Below are 16698 nucleotides of genomic sequence, written 5' to 3' on the forward strand. Positions count from 1 at the left end.
CAGTTCAGTTCCAGTACCCATACTGCCATACTGTTTAGGATGACAGAGAAGGATTTAGTATGTCCCGATACGTAGTATAGCAAATACAGTATGCCAAAATTACCAGGAAGTGTGGCTGCATCTGACTGCATTTAGTAGTAGCAGTGAAAACCATCATGCTTTTCTGACTAATACTACCCACAATCCTTTGCGCAGCAGAAGACATGTCACATTCAAACAAGCACTACATGAGACTCGCCTGTGGAATCAATACATAGTAATAATTCATACATATAATTTCATAGTATCCTATGAAAGATTGTCATGGATGGATGAACAAGTTCAAGGCACAGTGTTATGGCAAAGGGCAGCTGCATACGTACTAAAGAGCAGCATCAGTCATGCTTGGAGCTCTGTGAGGCTTTACTTAGGCACATCAGTATGCTAACGGGCCGCATTTGTTAATAATCACCAAACACAACGTGCAGCCGAGGCTGATGGGAATGTAATTTGCAGTTGCTGCAGTTTTTCACAAATGTTGCTGACCTTTACAGATAGGATTTATCTGGGCCTTGTGCAGTCACCGATGCCATTCAGAGAAAATGACTCACTGTGATATCCCAGTGTCTTTCATGTGGTGCAGTCAGTCTTTGTCCTGTTACCTGCTGGGTTCATCTCATCATGTGGATTTTGAGGCAACACATTCACTATTAATTCCTGCCCTTTGACCTTCTGTGAGCCTCCTGGACACCACTCTAAGATGTGGTGGAAATTACAGCTCTCCAAGTTTCACCTCTTTGTCCAGTTAAATCCACCATGTCTAAACAGACAAAATGGAGCTATTCACCCTTATTCTCTGCAAAGGAACACTCGTCAGTGTAGTTTGTTGTGGCCTTTCAACTTCTTGTGACCTTCAGACGTTAAGACGGATGCACATCTGCAGGAGACTCTTCTTTTCATTTAGTCTGTAAGCAATATGCACCCTCCCTGAATATATAAGCTGGCCAAGAGACCACTCACAACAGCCGTTAGCCGAGGGACGATCAACGAAAAACTGCCGAACCAAATATTGTAGATAACATGGCCTCTGTCCACTCTGTCCTGTACACTCTAGTGCTGTTCTCAGAGTTGAACAGCCACTTAGGCACCGTAGCCATGCCTGCAACTAAAGTAGAAGATGTCGTAACGGAGCAAGACGGCCTGGGTTTGATACTGGGGGACGAGCCTATGACTGAGCCCGCTGTGGTTCCCCCTGTGTACAGACGAAGCCATCTACTGGACACCAACGTGAGGGATGAAGACGGAAGCCCTAAAATGGTCATCGTCTCAGTAAGTGTCGCTTCACAATTGTTAAAAACTGAATGGGTTGTGAATGTCATTTGGCAATTGTTTTCTAATTCAACGCTTTCTTGTAGAAAAGGGGTAAGATTTATCCTAGCGAGCAAAAAAACATATTTCCTCACAACCCTCTAGTTTGCTCTGGGTATGTAGATAGGCGAAGGAGAGCTTTTATAGATGGAGATAACCATTTGTCAGATTTCAGCTTCAACCCTAATAGAATGTTAGTAAATTAAATTTCACTAGTTGTGGTCACAACATAGACAAATGACATTTACCAGCACATCTGTCCAGAAGCAACGTGCTAATCCACAGATTTCACCTTGAACAGTTTTCATTGGGACTATGTTTTAGATGTAAAGTAGATCCAATAAAAATAGCTGACAGTGAGGTCTCTGGATTATACATAATGAGGAGATTGTTTCTGGAAAGACATGCTGCTGCTTAATTTTTGAATCTAGTTTTTCAATACTTTAAATCAAGGAGCCCAACCCTGATATGTGTAGAAGGGTGCAGAATCCTCCAGAGCAAAAATCAAAAAGTCACGAGCTTCGACAGCACTCCAGCTTTGTTATTTATTCAGGCAGAAACCTTTCCCCAATGTGCCAACTTGCAGCAATACATCCAGTCAGAGAGAAACTATAGCATCCTATAGTGCAGCAGTGCAGCCAGCAGGACGACAACAATAACCTAACCGTCAAAAGAAGGAGCTCTCTGAACATCACAACATATTAATGTCACAAAAAATAAACAGTGAGAAAACTTCATTAAAGCCAAAAGTCATTAAAGTGAGCACATAATGAATCAAAATTTTTGGCTTGTGAAAATGTCAGAAACGTCAGCGAGGCAATAATCTGATTGAAGTGCTGGCCAGCTTATATCAGGTTTGAGGGTGTTGAGTTATTTCTGAAGAAAAGAAGAGAAAAAAAACAAAATTCAAAAACAAAGAAAAAAACAAAAAAAAGAAACAATGTGCCAGGAACACAGTATAAAGGTACACAAACTGTGAAAAGTTTAAAGTTGAACTAGTTTTCTTCTACTTTTGAAATAGTTCATCTGAAAACTGCTTTGAGTAGGCTTCGTGTATTGCACAGAGGACACGTATGGCATTTTACATTACTGTGAGCACCTTTGTTTGGGTGAACCAAACCCAGCAGGGAAATTAATCCAATCCAGAATAATCCAGCCATTTGGATTATTCTCAGTTAATTTATCTCAGATGTATTTGGCCATAGTCTCTGTTTGCAGTCACTGAACTCTGCCAGTGACAGACATGCATCATAACTTATCCACTGTGGGAGATTTCTTTCTATGAACAACTGCACCTAACTGTAGTTCAACAACAACAACACATTATCTCCCTCCTGTGTCTGAACATTTCAATGGGTCTTTCAATGGGTCACCGTCCTCGTGTCTACTGTTAAGTCAATATTTCATACACTTCTATGAAAATCTTTTACGGCATTGCTGGAAAACCAGGAAATACTATTAGCTGAAAAGGTCAAATGATCGCAAGCCTATAAAGATTTATTGGAGCCATGGTGGGAAAAATGATGATATATCTGTGCTGCCTCAAATGCTTGGCTGCGAGGTGCAAGAGTTTATCTGGCGGCTGCGTCTCCTGTGTGTCATGAACATGGTGGTTATCTCTGCGGTAATGGGGAACAGGCAGCCCTGATAGAGGGAACAAAGCCATCGGGTGAAGCGGGGCAGTGGAAGAAAATGGCCCACTGTGATGTAGTAATAACGGAGAAACACGTTTCTTCCATTTGAGGTTCCTGTGGCTTGGATCAGCTGGTGAAGACGGATTCAACACCTGTGCTTCAAGTGAAAGAGATCATCTTTAAAAGCAAATTCTCTGCAACTTAACCACCCAGACTTCAGTAAAGAGATGTGTGTGGTCTTGTAGTGTCCCATGTAATCACCGATCAATACTGTGTTTCAGGACATGAGGCTGAAAGGTATTCGTGGGCTGAACCCGGCCTTCACCCGGAGACTTTCCCTGCTCTCAGACCAAAGCTTGAGCCACATTCCCACCGATCACAGTTTACAAATTGTTCGCAGAAACATGGACCTTGATAGTAAGTGTCTGCACCAGTGTTCCTGTATAAACATTAAGTATCACGTTTGATTCTGATATCATAAAGGACCAGTTCAGATTTCTTGATTTACTGATGTTCTTGATATTCTTTTCTTCTCCCTCCAGTGCTGCGGTGTATGATAGGAAGAGTGTACCGACCCTGCTGGGAAGTAGAACCCTGATCCCAAAAAAGCTGGGATGCTGTGTGAAATGTAAATAAAAATAGAAAACCTATATTAAACAGAATGCAGTGCAAAGACAAGCTATTTAATGTGCAAACTGGTAAACTTTAATGTTTTTTGTGAGTATACACTCATTCTGAATTTGAGGCCAGCAACTTTTTCTCCTAAGAGCACTCAATCAAGTGTTTGGGAACTGAGGACATCAGTGGTTGAAGTTTTGAAAATGTCATATTTTTCCCCCATTCTTGCTGATGTATGACTTCAGTTGCTCAGAAGATGAGTTGTTCAACCCATTTTTAGTGGGTCTGGACACCATGCAGGCCACTCTACCAGCTCTCTTTTACTCTTGTAACACATTCAGATTGTGGTTTGGCGTTGCCTTGCTGGAATAAACAGGGACGTCCTTAAAAAAAAGGAAAGAATAAACAAAGAACATACATCATCTGGATGTCAGCGTATGTTGCTCTAAAACCAGTATGTACCTTGTCAGATCTATAAGCTATCCAGGAGTGCTAACACACCCTCATACCATCACAAATACTGGTTTTTGAACTTTGTGCTGGAAACAGTCTGGATGGTCCTTTTTTGTTTTCAAAAACGATCTGAAATGTGGTCTCATCAGACCACAGCACACTTTTCCAGTTTGCGTCAGTGCATCTCAGATGAGCTCGAGTCCACAGTGGTGGATGTTGTAGATAAATGGCTCTCACTTTGCATGGTAGAATCTTAACTTGTAGATGTAGCTACGAACTTTGTTTACAAACAAATGTTTTACAAAGTATTCAACAAAGCTAATGAGGCAAAAACATTAAATATATTTTCTTTGTACTGAAAAAAAATATTATAAAGAATTAGCTAATCACCTCATTTTATTTTCACTTTAGACAGCGTCCCAACTCTTTTTGTCATCAGAGATGTTTAAATGTTTCCCCCGTGTTGATGCCCTCCCTTGGATGTGCTGTAAAAAATTTCTTCCTGATGTGTCACAATAAAAGCATTTCCTTGTAGAAATGACAACACAGAAAAATATAAAACAAAATAAAAGTTTATTAAAAAGAAGAAATCCGTCTCATATTTACAGTTGATTTCATTGTGGAATTTTACATTTGTTTGAATAAATTCAGACTGAAGAATGATCTGCTACCAAAACGATCGTTTCATGTTGCAGCCAACCACTTGATAAATGCATAAAAAGTCACTTAAATTAGCTTTTAGAAGAACTTATCCTCTCAAAATATTGAACAAGCTTCAATAAATTCATTAAGTCAACAGATTAACTGAGGCTGAAAATAATCATTAGCTGCAGACTTAATTGGAACATTCACTTGTGTGCAAGATTTGTCAGTGAGAGAAAACAGCTGGACAACAGCTGCATTGTTTGAACATCATTTGACAGAAAGTCGATCCACTGTGCCACCACGAAAACAGTGCAAACACCCATTAAACCCTGAAGAAGCTGGTTAGCTTTCCCTGCCCAGCTATCAGCTTCTTCTTACTCGAGGTCTTGCTGACAGCTTTGCCAGGCATTTTGACTGAGACACGAGTGGGTTGTTTCTTCTGTGGAGGCTCATTCTCTGATCCTCCATGTTGGTCAGAATCTACCTGCTTCCTCTTGTTGCTCTTGTTCTGCATTTGAATGCCAGATTTCTTGGTACTGCCACGGCCTGTGCCTCCATTTTGGGCATTTCCACTTCTTTGCCCAATAGCAGCCCCCTGCTGCACACCGCTCTGCACCTTATTTGGACATTCAGAGGTAGGCTTGGCTGGAAAGACTGAAACAAAGCAAAAAGAAGTGTGACAAGTCTGCAGAAAAAAAAGGAAAATGTTATGACGAAATTGCTGACGTCAGCTGCTAGTTGAAACAGGCAGTGTGTTTATTCTGTGAAGCAGAAATTTAACATTTGTCATGTAACCTGATGGAGCCGCGCCTGAATTCCCACAAAACAAAAGACAGAAGGGGAAATGAGCGAAAGGTCTGAGTGTGTGTATGCTTTCTGGTTTTTACTACAGTTGTGGAACAGGGTTTATAGAATGGGGATTCATTTAATGGCTGATGGTAAGAACCAGTCCCAGGGCTAGGACTGGGAAAGGTTCAAGAGAAGGCGTGCCTGGGCCTCAGTCCAGCTGCGTTGCGTCATAGGAAACAGAAATCTGTCCCAGCAGAAAGGGCATGCTGCACCACTTGTGTTTTGAGCTTTTCTCTGCATGCAGTGAGGCACATTAAAAGTACCGGTGGGATTTGATGAAATTAAGGTTGAATCAGTACCTGTGCTTGTCTCCTCCACATCCAAGCTGCACTCCTCATTCACAGCTGGGATGTTTTTGGGTCCTGGGTGCACACAGGTAGGGACCTGGCTGGTGCTGGGGAACTCCAGCACACGGTTGAGTGGCAGCTCTTCATCTTTGTACGTGCACGCAAACTGGGATCGAATGACTCTGTCTTTGGCCTGGAAAAGAGGGGGGAAAAAAAGAAAAAAAAACTTTAGGATAGGATATAGTGATGGTGGATGATCCCTATCAACAGTTTCTGGCTTTCAAATCATACCCTCCGGCTTTGTGTTGGAACTAAGGAATCAAAAAACAAAACAACAACAAAAAGAAAACCTCACTCAAATTTGAACAAGTCCTTTTCCACTCCTGCAAATTTTCAACCGCTCAGCAACAGTGAGGGGAGCGCCAAACCTCTGCAGCCGTGCAAGCCGTTCTTTTTACTGTTTGCTGTTTTTTTGTTTTTTTAGTAACAGCACTGCCTTGAGCTTAATGTTAATCAACATGTATGCATGGCAACATGCTAAGCTAGTGCTAAATGAAAAGTGAAGGGATCACCAATGTGATTATAACTGTGAAAGGGGGACCATCAAAGTGTGAACCAGATGTCATGACAGTCCATACCAGAGTTGTCAAGATATTTCACAAAAATAAATCATAAATGGGAACCTGGTGGTGGCGCCAAAGAAAAAGTCGAAGGAAGTCCTCGTATTACATTGTGTGGTAGCTGTGAGTGTCAACATAGGATCTTGTCCCATCTAGTAGACGCTAAGATATTCAACTGGAGAAATTTGTTGGCATTCATCCACTAGGAACCATGAGCATGTGTACTGAGGTTCACGCCAGTCCATCCGAAAGATGCCAAGACATTTCACTAAAAGCCAAAAATGTTAAGGGTGGCATGGCTGTCGATCAGTATCGGTGACTAAGGGCTGGTGGCCAACATTCTTGGCTTTCAAAACATATTTTCTGGTTTTCAGCTTTGTGTTCCAAAAGAGAAAATTCAAGTGAGAAAGAGCAAGCAATTATTGACTGTGTTTTTACGCAATCTCTTCTGCTGTATGTTCTGACTACGTGACTTCTACAACAATCACAGGTCTCCTGACAATTGCCTTAGCCACCGATAAAGGTTATTCAATCAACCATAGAAAATTTACATCACTTTAAAAACAGGAGATACACTTTTCTTCAGTCTATCAATTTCATGTCTGAGAGCAGCACCTCATTAGAAAGGCTTTTCAGACAACCAAGTTAGTTATAACAAAGTGAATGATACTGAAGACTACAATCCTGGCCCCAGGGCACACAGATCCACGGCTTTTCATCCACTGTTTGATCTACGTCTGCTTGGGATTATCACAATCCAAGGATTTCACCCTTTAGGCCAGTGGGCCACGGCAGGGAGGAGAAATCTGAGGAAAAAAATACAGCGAGCAAAGCTGGGTGGGTCCGTGAAGCACAAAGGGATCAAAGCCTTTGTGCATTTCAAAAGAACTTCTTAAAAGAGCACCTAAAACAACAGCAACCCTTAAGAATGAAGCACACTTCAATAATGGGAGCTAAAAATGTATGCTGCCCTGGTTGCATGCTAATAAAACATATCTGAAACGCCCCAGAAACAATGGGAGGGGATGGAAGAGTGAACACGGCCAAACCATGACTGACGGAGAACATCTAATCCAATTACAACAGGTGGGAACCCAACGTGGCACCTTGTGGTCAGACTGCCCTCATTCCTCTGTAGATGGCTGTCCTGAAATAACCTCTGCACACCGCCTGACACGATGCTGGAGACACCTGACCGAGACATTCCCCGACAGTGCTTCCAAAAGCAGGTGCAAGCAATCTCTGCAGCTTTATGTTTTGACATGTGTTCTCACGCGCAGGTGATAAAAGTGAGAATGAGTAACATGTGCTACGTCGTTAGCATCAGACACTGATACAATTATACTGTACCAAAATGCATATACTCAAGTATTGCAATGCAATCAAATGTATGTTTTGACAAATATCATTACTGATGTCACAGAGGAGCAACAATAAATTGGCTTTAAGGGTTTTACTCAAGTTTTTTTTTCCATGTTTGGATCATCTGTGGCACTGAGAAAGAGATTTGGATTCATCCCAAAAGCAGAAACTAAATCTGTCCATCTCTGTGCGTGCCAGTTGACGTCAGTGCATGATGAAACCGCTGGAGAAGTCTGGGATAAAGTCATTCAGCAGACAACAGGAAACAATAACCTTTCAAGTTTCCCTTGCTAGTCAAATTACGCGACTGATATGGCATCTTCAAAGTGAAATTGATGCAGAAAGCTTCCGCTCACCGAGTTCAGGAAGCGGTGAGCTGCCCAGGGACCATTACAGCGTACTCAAACAGGAAGGCAGCCAGATTGTGGGGAGCTAAAATGACATCTGCTAGCGCAATCAAGTAAAGGAGCCATTTCACAAAATGTGTTTAGCATACATGTTCAAAACGAGTGCACAGTGTGGAGCTACTTCATGTCAATAGATCAGTCCTGCCTTCACATCTAAAGCTGGTCATGTCAGTGTTTTTTTTTTTATTAGATTTTATTAGATTATTATAACTGATGCATTAGCATGTAAGCAGTGTAATATTGTAGCTGGAAGCTGAGCTGATAGCGAAGTGAAAATAAATCCCTAAACTATTAAAATCAATGAGAGGCAGCACTACAGATATCATCTTTTTATATCACACATTCTTCCTCCTTATCAACACATGGCTCCTACATTACCCACAATGCAGCACTGTCAGCACTCTCTGGTGGACTAACTATGTAATCACAGCCCAGCCAGCCCAGCCCATTCTTGCTACTTATCGCCTCACTTAGTTTGTATGTTGGTCACAAGAAATATTTTGTATCAGATTGTATGAATTACATATTTACTTGTAGGGCCATTGAGTCAGGCAGCGTGATGGAGTCGACGTGACGAGAACCAAATGCAAGAACCTTAAAATGGCACTTAGGTACTTCAGTAAATGTACTCAGTTACATTCTGCCACTGCTAAATCAAGAGTGTGATGAAATAAGCTTCTTTGTAAAAATCACACAAGCAGTTAAGTCTTTATCCTGAAAAATTGCCTGTAACAAAGGCTGCGTAACCATAATGTGATTCTGACCTCAGACAAACATCAAGGTAAAGAGACAGCTGAGCTCGCCAGCCAAGAAGGAAGGAAGGAAGGAAGGAAGAGATATCAATATCGGATACACAGTGTGTTGTATTGTGCACAGTAAGCAAATGGAGCTGAGCCTTGACAACAGGATAACTTATCATCAGGGTAGGTTAATGGTTTGAATCCCCTACCAATAAGTCGTTTTATGCCATGGATTTAAGCAGCACCCTAAAACCAACACTAAGAGCTAAAACACAGCTGTGCAAACGGGAACGGTGGAAGTCAGTTAAGATGTGTGCTTCAGCTAAGAAAATAAATAATATAATACCAGGGAGAAATTACAGGATGTAAAGACATTATTTTCAATGTTTGTACATCTGATTCAATTTGAAGTAACTGATGGTTTGGATTTGGGGCTCTTGGATGAAGGGGCCCACGTTACCTTGGGTTTGAGCAGGTCTAGCCGGCTCTGGACTCGGCTTCTTAGAGGTTCTGGAGAACATCCAGTAGACACTTCAGGGGATCTGAAGGGTGAGCCACAATGAGAGGCAAAGGCAAGAGGTTTATAAATTAGAAAAGCTAGAAGGTTACATGGTCACACTAACCAAGAAATCTACCCAGCACTTTTTAAAAACACTCTGTTCACTGCAGCTTCGCACAACACGTAAAAGCTTTTCACTAGGGTCAGACTGAGCCGATACTGGGCTTTTGCAACAAACTGGAACTCAGCCAGTCAATGTCATCCACCTCAGACATAATGTACCCACAGCCAGTGGCTGTTTTTTTTTTCATACTATTATTTTTATTTCAGATGTTTGACTGGAGAAATTGTTCCAGTGTGGTGTGGGAGGATTTTCCTCCATATGGTTTCAGTAGAGAGTTGTAGAGTCTCATGTTGGTCTTATTGCTGTTTCAGGGGCTTTCCCAATCCTGTGGTGGTGAAAATGTTCAAATCTAATTCAAAGCTATGTGAGATTGTTTTTTTTTTTTTTTTTATTTTAAAATAGTAAAATATTAACCTTTAATTTACTAGTGTTTACTTGTCTTCTGAAGGATGTAACAAAGCTTTTCAAGGTAAGAATCAAGTGTTTACAGACAGTATTCTGGTGCTACATAAGATGTGAACAGAACAATAAAAACAATTCAGGGGGATCACACTTGGTAATTGTCAAAAATCTGTCATTAGAGATTTTGACCTTCTGTTCAAGGCTTTCAATTACGACCATTTGGCTGCAACGAACAAATCATTCATTGCTGGTTAATCTCAATGCATATTTTAGCCTGTACAAGGCCACAGTGAAGTGAAAGTGAAATGTTTAAAGCGACTTGTCAGAGCAACAATCCAAAGCCTGTGAATCACCGAAACAATTGATAAATCAAAATGTTAACTAATTCTCCATTGATTGATTAAGTTACTAATCATTTTGGCTACTTGACACTAAACACAAAGCACAGCTGAGGTTGATGAGAATGTCATTAGTTGTGCAGTAATCATGAACCAAAATGTTGGACAAATTCAACCGCTCGAGGAGAAGTCAGGAGATGAACAAAGCGATTACAGTTAATCCTGAGGGGTACCAAATTTCAAAGCAATCGACTATTGGATGGATAGCCGTTGAGACATTTCACTCAACCCTGCGTGCTAGAGGACATCACCAAAGTCAGGAGGAAACATCATCTGGGGATCATGAGTGAACAAACAGAATTTCATGGCGGATCGACCAACAGGTGTTGAAAATTTCAGTGTGAACCAAAACCTAAATCTGCATAAATCATAACCCTTAGAACATATGATTTCACAAAGTGCATCTCAGTCAAATCCTTGTTTGTACTGCATCACCACCAACCTGAACAGTGTGAGGATGCAGGTCCCCTCAGCTCCACTGAGGACGGGCTGGTCTTCAGACAGCAAGTCTGCCTTGTTCTCAGACAGAGGAGTCAGCGCTTCTTCGTCCAGGAGAGCCATCAGCACATTCACAGTGTCCCGACCTCCGTACGCAGTGGCATGATTGATTGCGTACACCTTTGGCTGAAGAGGAACAGCAACACAAAAACAAACCAGTGCAATGTCGGCTCATGCAGCTGACAGTTAAAGAAGATGAATTGGGTTTCGTGTGAATGTATGGATTTCACTGAGAGACACAAAAGCCAAAACTGTCGCTGGCTGGCTGGCTTGAGAGAAGAGGTTATACATTACCCTGGCAGGACTTATCCCCGTCCCGCTTCCATTAGCAGTCTGTTTCTGGATCTGATGTAGCTGGCAGATTCTCTCCTTCAGCTCCTTCGTCGTCTCCTCAGCTGCAGCGTACACCGCATCTCCGCTGCTGCGTCCCTTCACCAGCACTGTCCTGATGGCGGCCACCAGCCTGGCTCCACATGCACTGGCAATTAAACACAGTGACAGTCACAATGTCATCTGCTGAGAGAGCTGTGCTATGCTGAAGTTAGAGGGGGGGAGCTGAATTTGGTTTGGAAAGTAACACTCTTTTCTTCTGCAGGACACACACACACACACACACACAGTTTTTCATCTGGATGGAATTAATAGTGTTCAAGAGTTCAGCCAATATTTGCCAACATGAATAACTCTCTCCTAAAACTGAAAAACCCAGAAAAGCCAGGGCCTTCGTCTGAATGTCTTCAAAAGATATACTGCAGCTTCACTTTCAATTAATTGGACACTGACTTTAAGGGCTCAGAGTAATTGTTTCGGTGTTAACATCCAGTTGAGCTTTATTTCACTGTAACTCAGCTTTGCCAATGTTAACAGTTATGAAGCAGAAAATACGCTCCAAATCCCTGCTAAAGTCACCCTGGGCACTGTCACTGCTCTCATCGATTGACTGTCAGCAGAGAAATTCCAGGATTTTTCTCTTAATAGTTACGGGGGATTTTCTCCCATGCTCATACACTGTCTGCGCAGCGTGTCCAAAAATCATAGCAACATATCACTCCTGTAGGTTCCTAACAGTCAAGTGCACTAAAGCATGCGAGAAAAGATCGCAGCAAGGTGGAGAGGCGGTGGTCCAACGCTGACCCGGCTCTGATGTGAGCGAGCAGGGTTCAGTAACAGAATCATTTGGGAAAACAGATGTTCAGTGAACAAGGGGCCCTGAACTCTCCACAGAAGGTGTTTGTATGAGGAAATACAGTACTCCACTGAGAGCGTAAAGGCACTGCCTGTTGAAAGACACACGTTGGCCTGAGTTCATCTGTGTCTCATCAGACTCAGAGCGCTCTCATCAGCCTGCACGAACTGAGAACCCTCAGAAGAGCAGCGCAAGCCGACTCCACTACTACACAAACATCGCAATGTGTTGTTATGACTCGGCTGAGTGAAGCTAGCGTCGCTACTGGGACTGCTACAAAGGGCGCCTTCACCTCAAAGCTCCACCCTCACAAGATTGAGCGACTAAATCATTTCTGATAACCACTTCTGTTGTGGTGCCAAATGCTTTGACATCCAAAATAATCTGTAACGGTATGGAGAATGATCTGCAGAGTTGGAGGTTTGATGATAGTTCATCAAAGTAAGAGCTCCAAACAAGGAACAAGTTATTTAACAGACGGACGGACTTTGATGTAGCAACGACAAACATGCTTTAGCAATCCAAATGTTATCACCAGAAGCTTAGATGTGGGCTCATTACAGGTATTTGAAGGAAATAAGGAAATAATAAGGAACTGCAATGGGACAGGTGGATTTTAATGATCACAGGTGTGATTTCAGTGGACAGGCCGATACACACGGCTGGAAATATTCCTACCAGTAGCAGCAGCAGCAGCAGCAGCAGCAGCAAGCCCCCCCTCAATACCCAACACAGAGCTGAGCTCAGTTCAGTTTTCAGAATTTAATTCAATTCATGAAAATTGGCCACATTGGAGAGGAAACAGAATTTAACTTGAAATTGCAGGAAGAAGTGAAGCAATTCAAAGAAAATCCCACTAAGTCATAAATCACGAGTTTCACCGTGTTTGACCTCAGCCACTGCCAGATACCGAAGCGTGCTGACTTTTCTTGGAATCTCTGAATTCCCACAATCTGCTCAGTAAGATTTCTGTGGGATTAGAATATGTTTATATGAGGATTAGACTACAATAAAGTAAATAGAGCATTTTGTAATGATGCATTATCCTAAATGGAAAGTTGCTTGTACTAGCATATGTAGGATTAGCTACTACAAATAAGTGATTTATAACTGGCAAGTGGTGGAAAAAAAAGAAAAACTACTGTAACCAGATTTCATGACTTTATTTCAATTTGAATTTGGAAAGCTGGACGAATCCCGACTTTTGAAATCTTTCAAATGGCATCAGTGTTTTCATCCAACTCAACCAGAAAACCAGTAAGCACATTTCCCAGAATATTTAACTGTTTCTTTCAGTGTTTCTTGTTATAGATTGTTAACTGATTTTTTTTTATCATATGTTTGAAAATATTTAGAGAAGACAAAACCACCAAATACGATGATAAACCACAATACTTTGACTTTGGTTAGAAGATGCAAGCATCTCTGACTGGACCACAGACAAGAAGATTGCAACGACTAGAACGAACTGGTCCTGATGAGTTCCTAGAATTCTCCATGCCCCGTGGCAATCCAAAGTCACTGTCTAATCTGCTCTGCACTTCAGATGCAATTACAACAAAGTCTGCTAAAGTATAATCAGAGCCACAAACAAGAAGGTTTGAGCCTGTCCAACATTATTCCATCAGGCTCTCTCATAACATCTCTCCTACTGTACCTCCACCAGCAATCACTTAAATCGTGTGTGGGATGTACTTAAAAGCCCTCAGTGTCAATTAGGGTCACATGAATGCATCTTGGGACACCCTCTTATAACACAAGAATGAGTAATGACTAAAAGCTACAGTTTTGCAGGAGGAAGGAACAACTTCAGACCAGTGGTAGGCTACGAGGCGAGCTGCTGCTTCTTAAGCTAATCATCTCCTGCGGTGGCTTCAGTACTGTATTACACTTTTCACCTGAACAGAAATGCTTAAAAGTGAATGAGCAAGTTCTGCAAAAATATCAAACTCTTCCTGTAATGTATAAAGGCTTGAAATCTACATGAAAATATATAGTGCACGATACAAGTAGTATGTCTTCCCCTGAGTTTTAAATTATTCACTTCTCCTTCCTTTGATTTGTAACTCTGTGACACTTTTACTGTTGCTTTTGAGTTAATGCCTCTCTTCTTGTAACAGAATCGGGCTGTAAATGTTGGGAGGCAGTCTAAACTTGTAAGACAGGGAGCGAGTGCATTGTGTACCTTGGGTCAGGAATCTCCCCCAGTATTTCTTCCAGGTTGTCTAGAAACTGGACAAAGTCAGACAGGCCTTTGACATGTTTCCTCAGTGGGTCCGACTCAGCTGGAGCGTAGCCCTTGCCTCCGAGCTGGATGGCCCTCACGAAAGATGTGACAGCCTGCAAAAGCATGAGAGAGACCCAGATGTTTCACAAGAGAGGATCGCTCTCATTTCAGAGTTTTTGTTTTCTCGTGATGCAAAGCGTGAATACTTCATCACCGAAGCCTGACAACATGCTAAGTATGGCCTTTTCTTACCAAGAAAAGAGATGTGTTGCTGTTATGTGCAGCATGCTTTATGTCGGTGAATGCCTGTCGTCCAAGGGCGCGACTTGGGACATCAAGGGTTAACGTCAAAGCCATGTCGTCCTTGGAGTTCACAAGCAGGCTCAGATAGGAGCAGAAAACCCTTCTAACTGCCATTTTCACCTGTAGATAATAAAAGGAATAAACATTATTAATGTGCACCATTATCATTTAAGGAATGATGGTGAAAAACATCAAACAATTAAAGCAATAATTTGAGGAAATATACTAATAGGAAATCCACTAAAAACCTCATAAATTCACAAGTGACAAGAGAAGAGTGGAGAGAAGAAACTCTGCTACAGGAGCTCTTGTCCAGCCCTCTTGTGTTGTGTTTCAAACATCTGCCTGGTAACTGAATTCACATTGTAATCTTTAATGTAAGTGATATGATATAGAGTTCCTGTCAGTAAGATCGGGATGGAATCCAGTCGGATATTAAGCCCACTGAGGACTGAGAAAATAAATGCATGGATTGTTGCCAGCAGGAGAAAAAGCATTTCATTTTCCTGAGAAAACAAATTTATATGGTAATGGACAGCAAGGTGGAAAGACTGGTTTCTTATGGTCACTTATGATATAAGTTGCACCTTTTATTAGTGTATGAAAGCAGGACTGGGCCTACCTGTGAGCTGCAGGATCTGCTTTTACTGGATGGTGTTGACGGGACTGAGGAGTCTGGCAACTCTGAGACCTCAGTGTTGCCTGATAAGAACTCAAACAGCTGAATCTTGGCAAAAGAATAAAAGAGAGAGAGATAAATCGATCGATGTCTAACTCAGCAGCCAATCTGATCATCCACAATCAACATCATCAGTCTGATTTCAACCAGCTTTTGCTCACCGGGCTCACAGGTTCCTCTGGGTCTGAGCTCACTGCTCTCAGCTGTTTGTACATGGAGAGGACATCAACCAGGTCCACAGTGTTGGAGCGCTTCAGGAAGGATTCGTATGCCTCCAGGATGAGATCATAGTTCTCCAAGCGTGCAAAGCTAGGGGGTGGCAGGTGAAGTTTGTCTAACACTAAGTGTTTCCAGGCCATCAGGACATCACTCAGAGTGACTTTGAACTCTCCTCCGTGCTGTCACAGGAAGAGAGAAAACAGTGAAAGCAGCATACATAATTACAAACAGCCTGGAACCAATCAGTTCAAAGGCAGAAAGACCTTCTAACAGAGCTTAAAACGGGCCATGAGTGGTCTCAACCGGAAATCTGCGGTAATATCATCGGTTACAGACGTGATGATAATCAGTCTGATGGAACGATCAAACTATGCAATGATGATGTTGATGTGAACTGGGCTCATCCAGCCTCAATTTAGAGCTGCCGTATAACATACAACAATGTTGTAAGTCTTAATCCTCTCGAAAATATTGCAACTTTTTCATTTGAAGAGAGGCTGTTTGAAGAGGTGCAATAAAAGTTTACCTGCTTATTAACTTCTGCCATGGCAAGCTGCAGCATCATCAGCATGTTATCAGCTCCATGAATTGTGGTCCTCTCAGAGTGTAAAACCCTGTGGCACTCTCTCCTGAAGATTTTAACCATCACCTTTAGCCGGTCTCCTAAAGCCTCCATTTTTCCTAAGACAGCAGTAAAGGAGTATACTCAAGTGTCAGGACCACTGAAAACGTAACGTACCAGACTTAGAACAAAGATGGTGAATTGTGAAATCACTTCATTCAGACTTCGAGTTTACATGATGCTAATAAACCAAGGTTTACAACAGAAAGGTGATTATAGCCATTCAAATTTTAATTTTAACGAGCTAAACAGAGCCATCGGACAACAGAGTAAATGATAATCTGTTTGCAGGTCGTTAAGAATTAGCCCTTTTCTTTAAAAGGAATCCTTTCAGGGTCGTCGGCCTCGATAGTCGAATGGTGCCGAGATTATTTTCAATATCTTTATGTCAGCTTCCAACTATATTTACAGCTACATTAAATCACAGACAACGTTAATTTAATAGTTCAAACCTCTAATAAAGCAGTACTCTCCGTGGGCACAGTCACGACAAAAAGCAGCTGTTTGAAATTTTAAATTCCCGATGACGTTTAATATCCCTTAACCAATCAGCTTGTAGTAAACAATCACGGGGGACGT

The 16698-nt window shown here is 41.9% G+C and overlaps 2 protein-coding genes across 2 annotated transcripts; one reads left to right on the top strand and one right to left on the bottom strand.

Moving 5' to 3' along the window:
• The first annotated feature begins 1033 nt into the window (after positions 1–1033).
• On the top strand, positions 1034–3814 carry pmch (pro-melanin-concentrating hormone). Its single transcript, XM_046379051.1, has 3 exons — positions 1034–1308; positions 3263–3398; positions 3524–3814. The coding sequence occupies exons 1-3, from the start codon at positions 1060–1062 to the stop codon at positions 3577–3579; spliced, it is 441 nt and encodes a 146-aa protein (XP_046235007.1). The 5' UTR covers positions 1034–1059; the 3' UTR covers positions 3580–3814.
• Positions 3815–4606: 792 nt separating this feature from the next.
• On the bottom strand, positions 4607–16692 carry LOC124053671 (PARP1 binding protein). The gene is made up of 11 exons (XM_046379060.1): positions 16572–16692; positions 16024–16178; positions 15440–15676; positions 15222–15326; positions 14549–14719; positions 14255–14409; positions 11178–11361; positions 10828–11009; positions 9423–9504; positions 5846–6026; positions 4607–5351 (listed from the first exon to the last, which is right to left on the bottom strand). Exons 2-11 carry the CDS (start codon positions 16171–16173, stop codon positions 5020–5022), a joined length of 1779 nt encoding a protein of 592 aa, XP_046235016.1. The 5' UTR covers positions 16174–16178; positions 16572–16692; the 3' UTR covers positions 4607–5019.
• Positions 16693–16698: the final 6 nt, after the last annotated feature.

The sequence above is a fragment of the Scatophagus argus genome, chromosome 22 (genome assembly GCF_020382885.2).
Source record: "Scatophagus argus isolate fScaArg1 chromosome 22, fScaArg1.pri, whole genome shotgun sequence".
NCBI lineage: Eukaryota > Metazoa > Chordata > Actinopteri > Scatophagidae > Scatophagus > Scatophagus argus.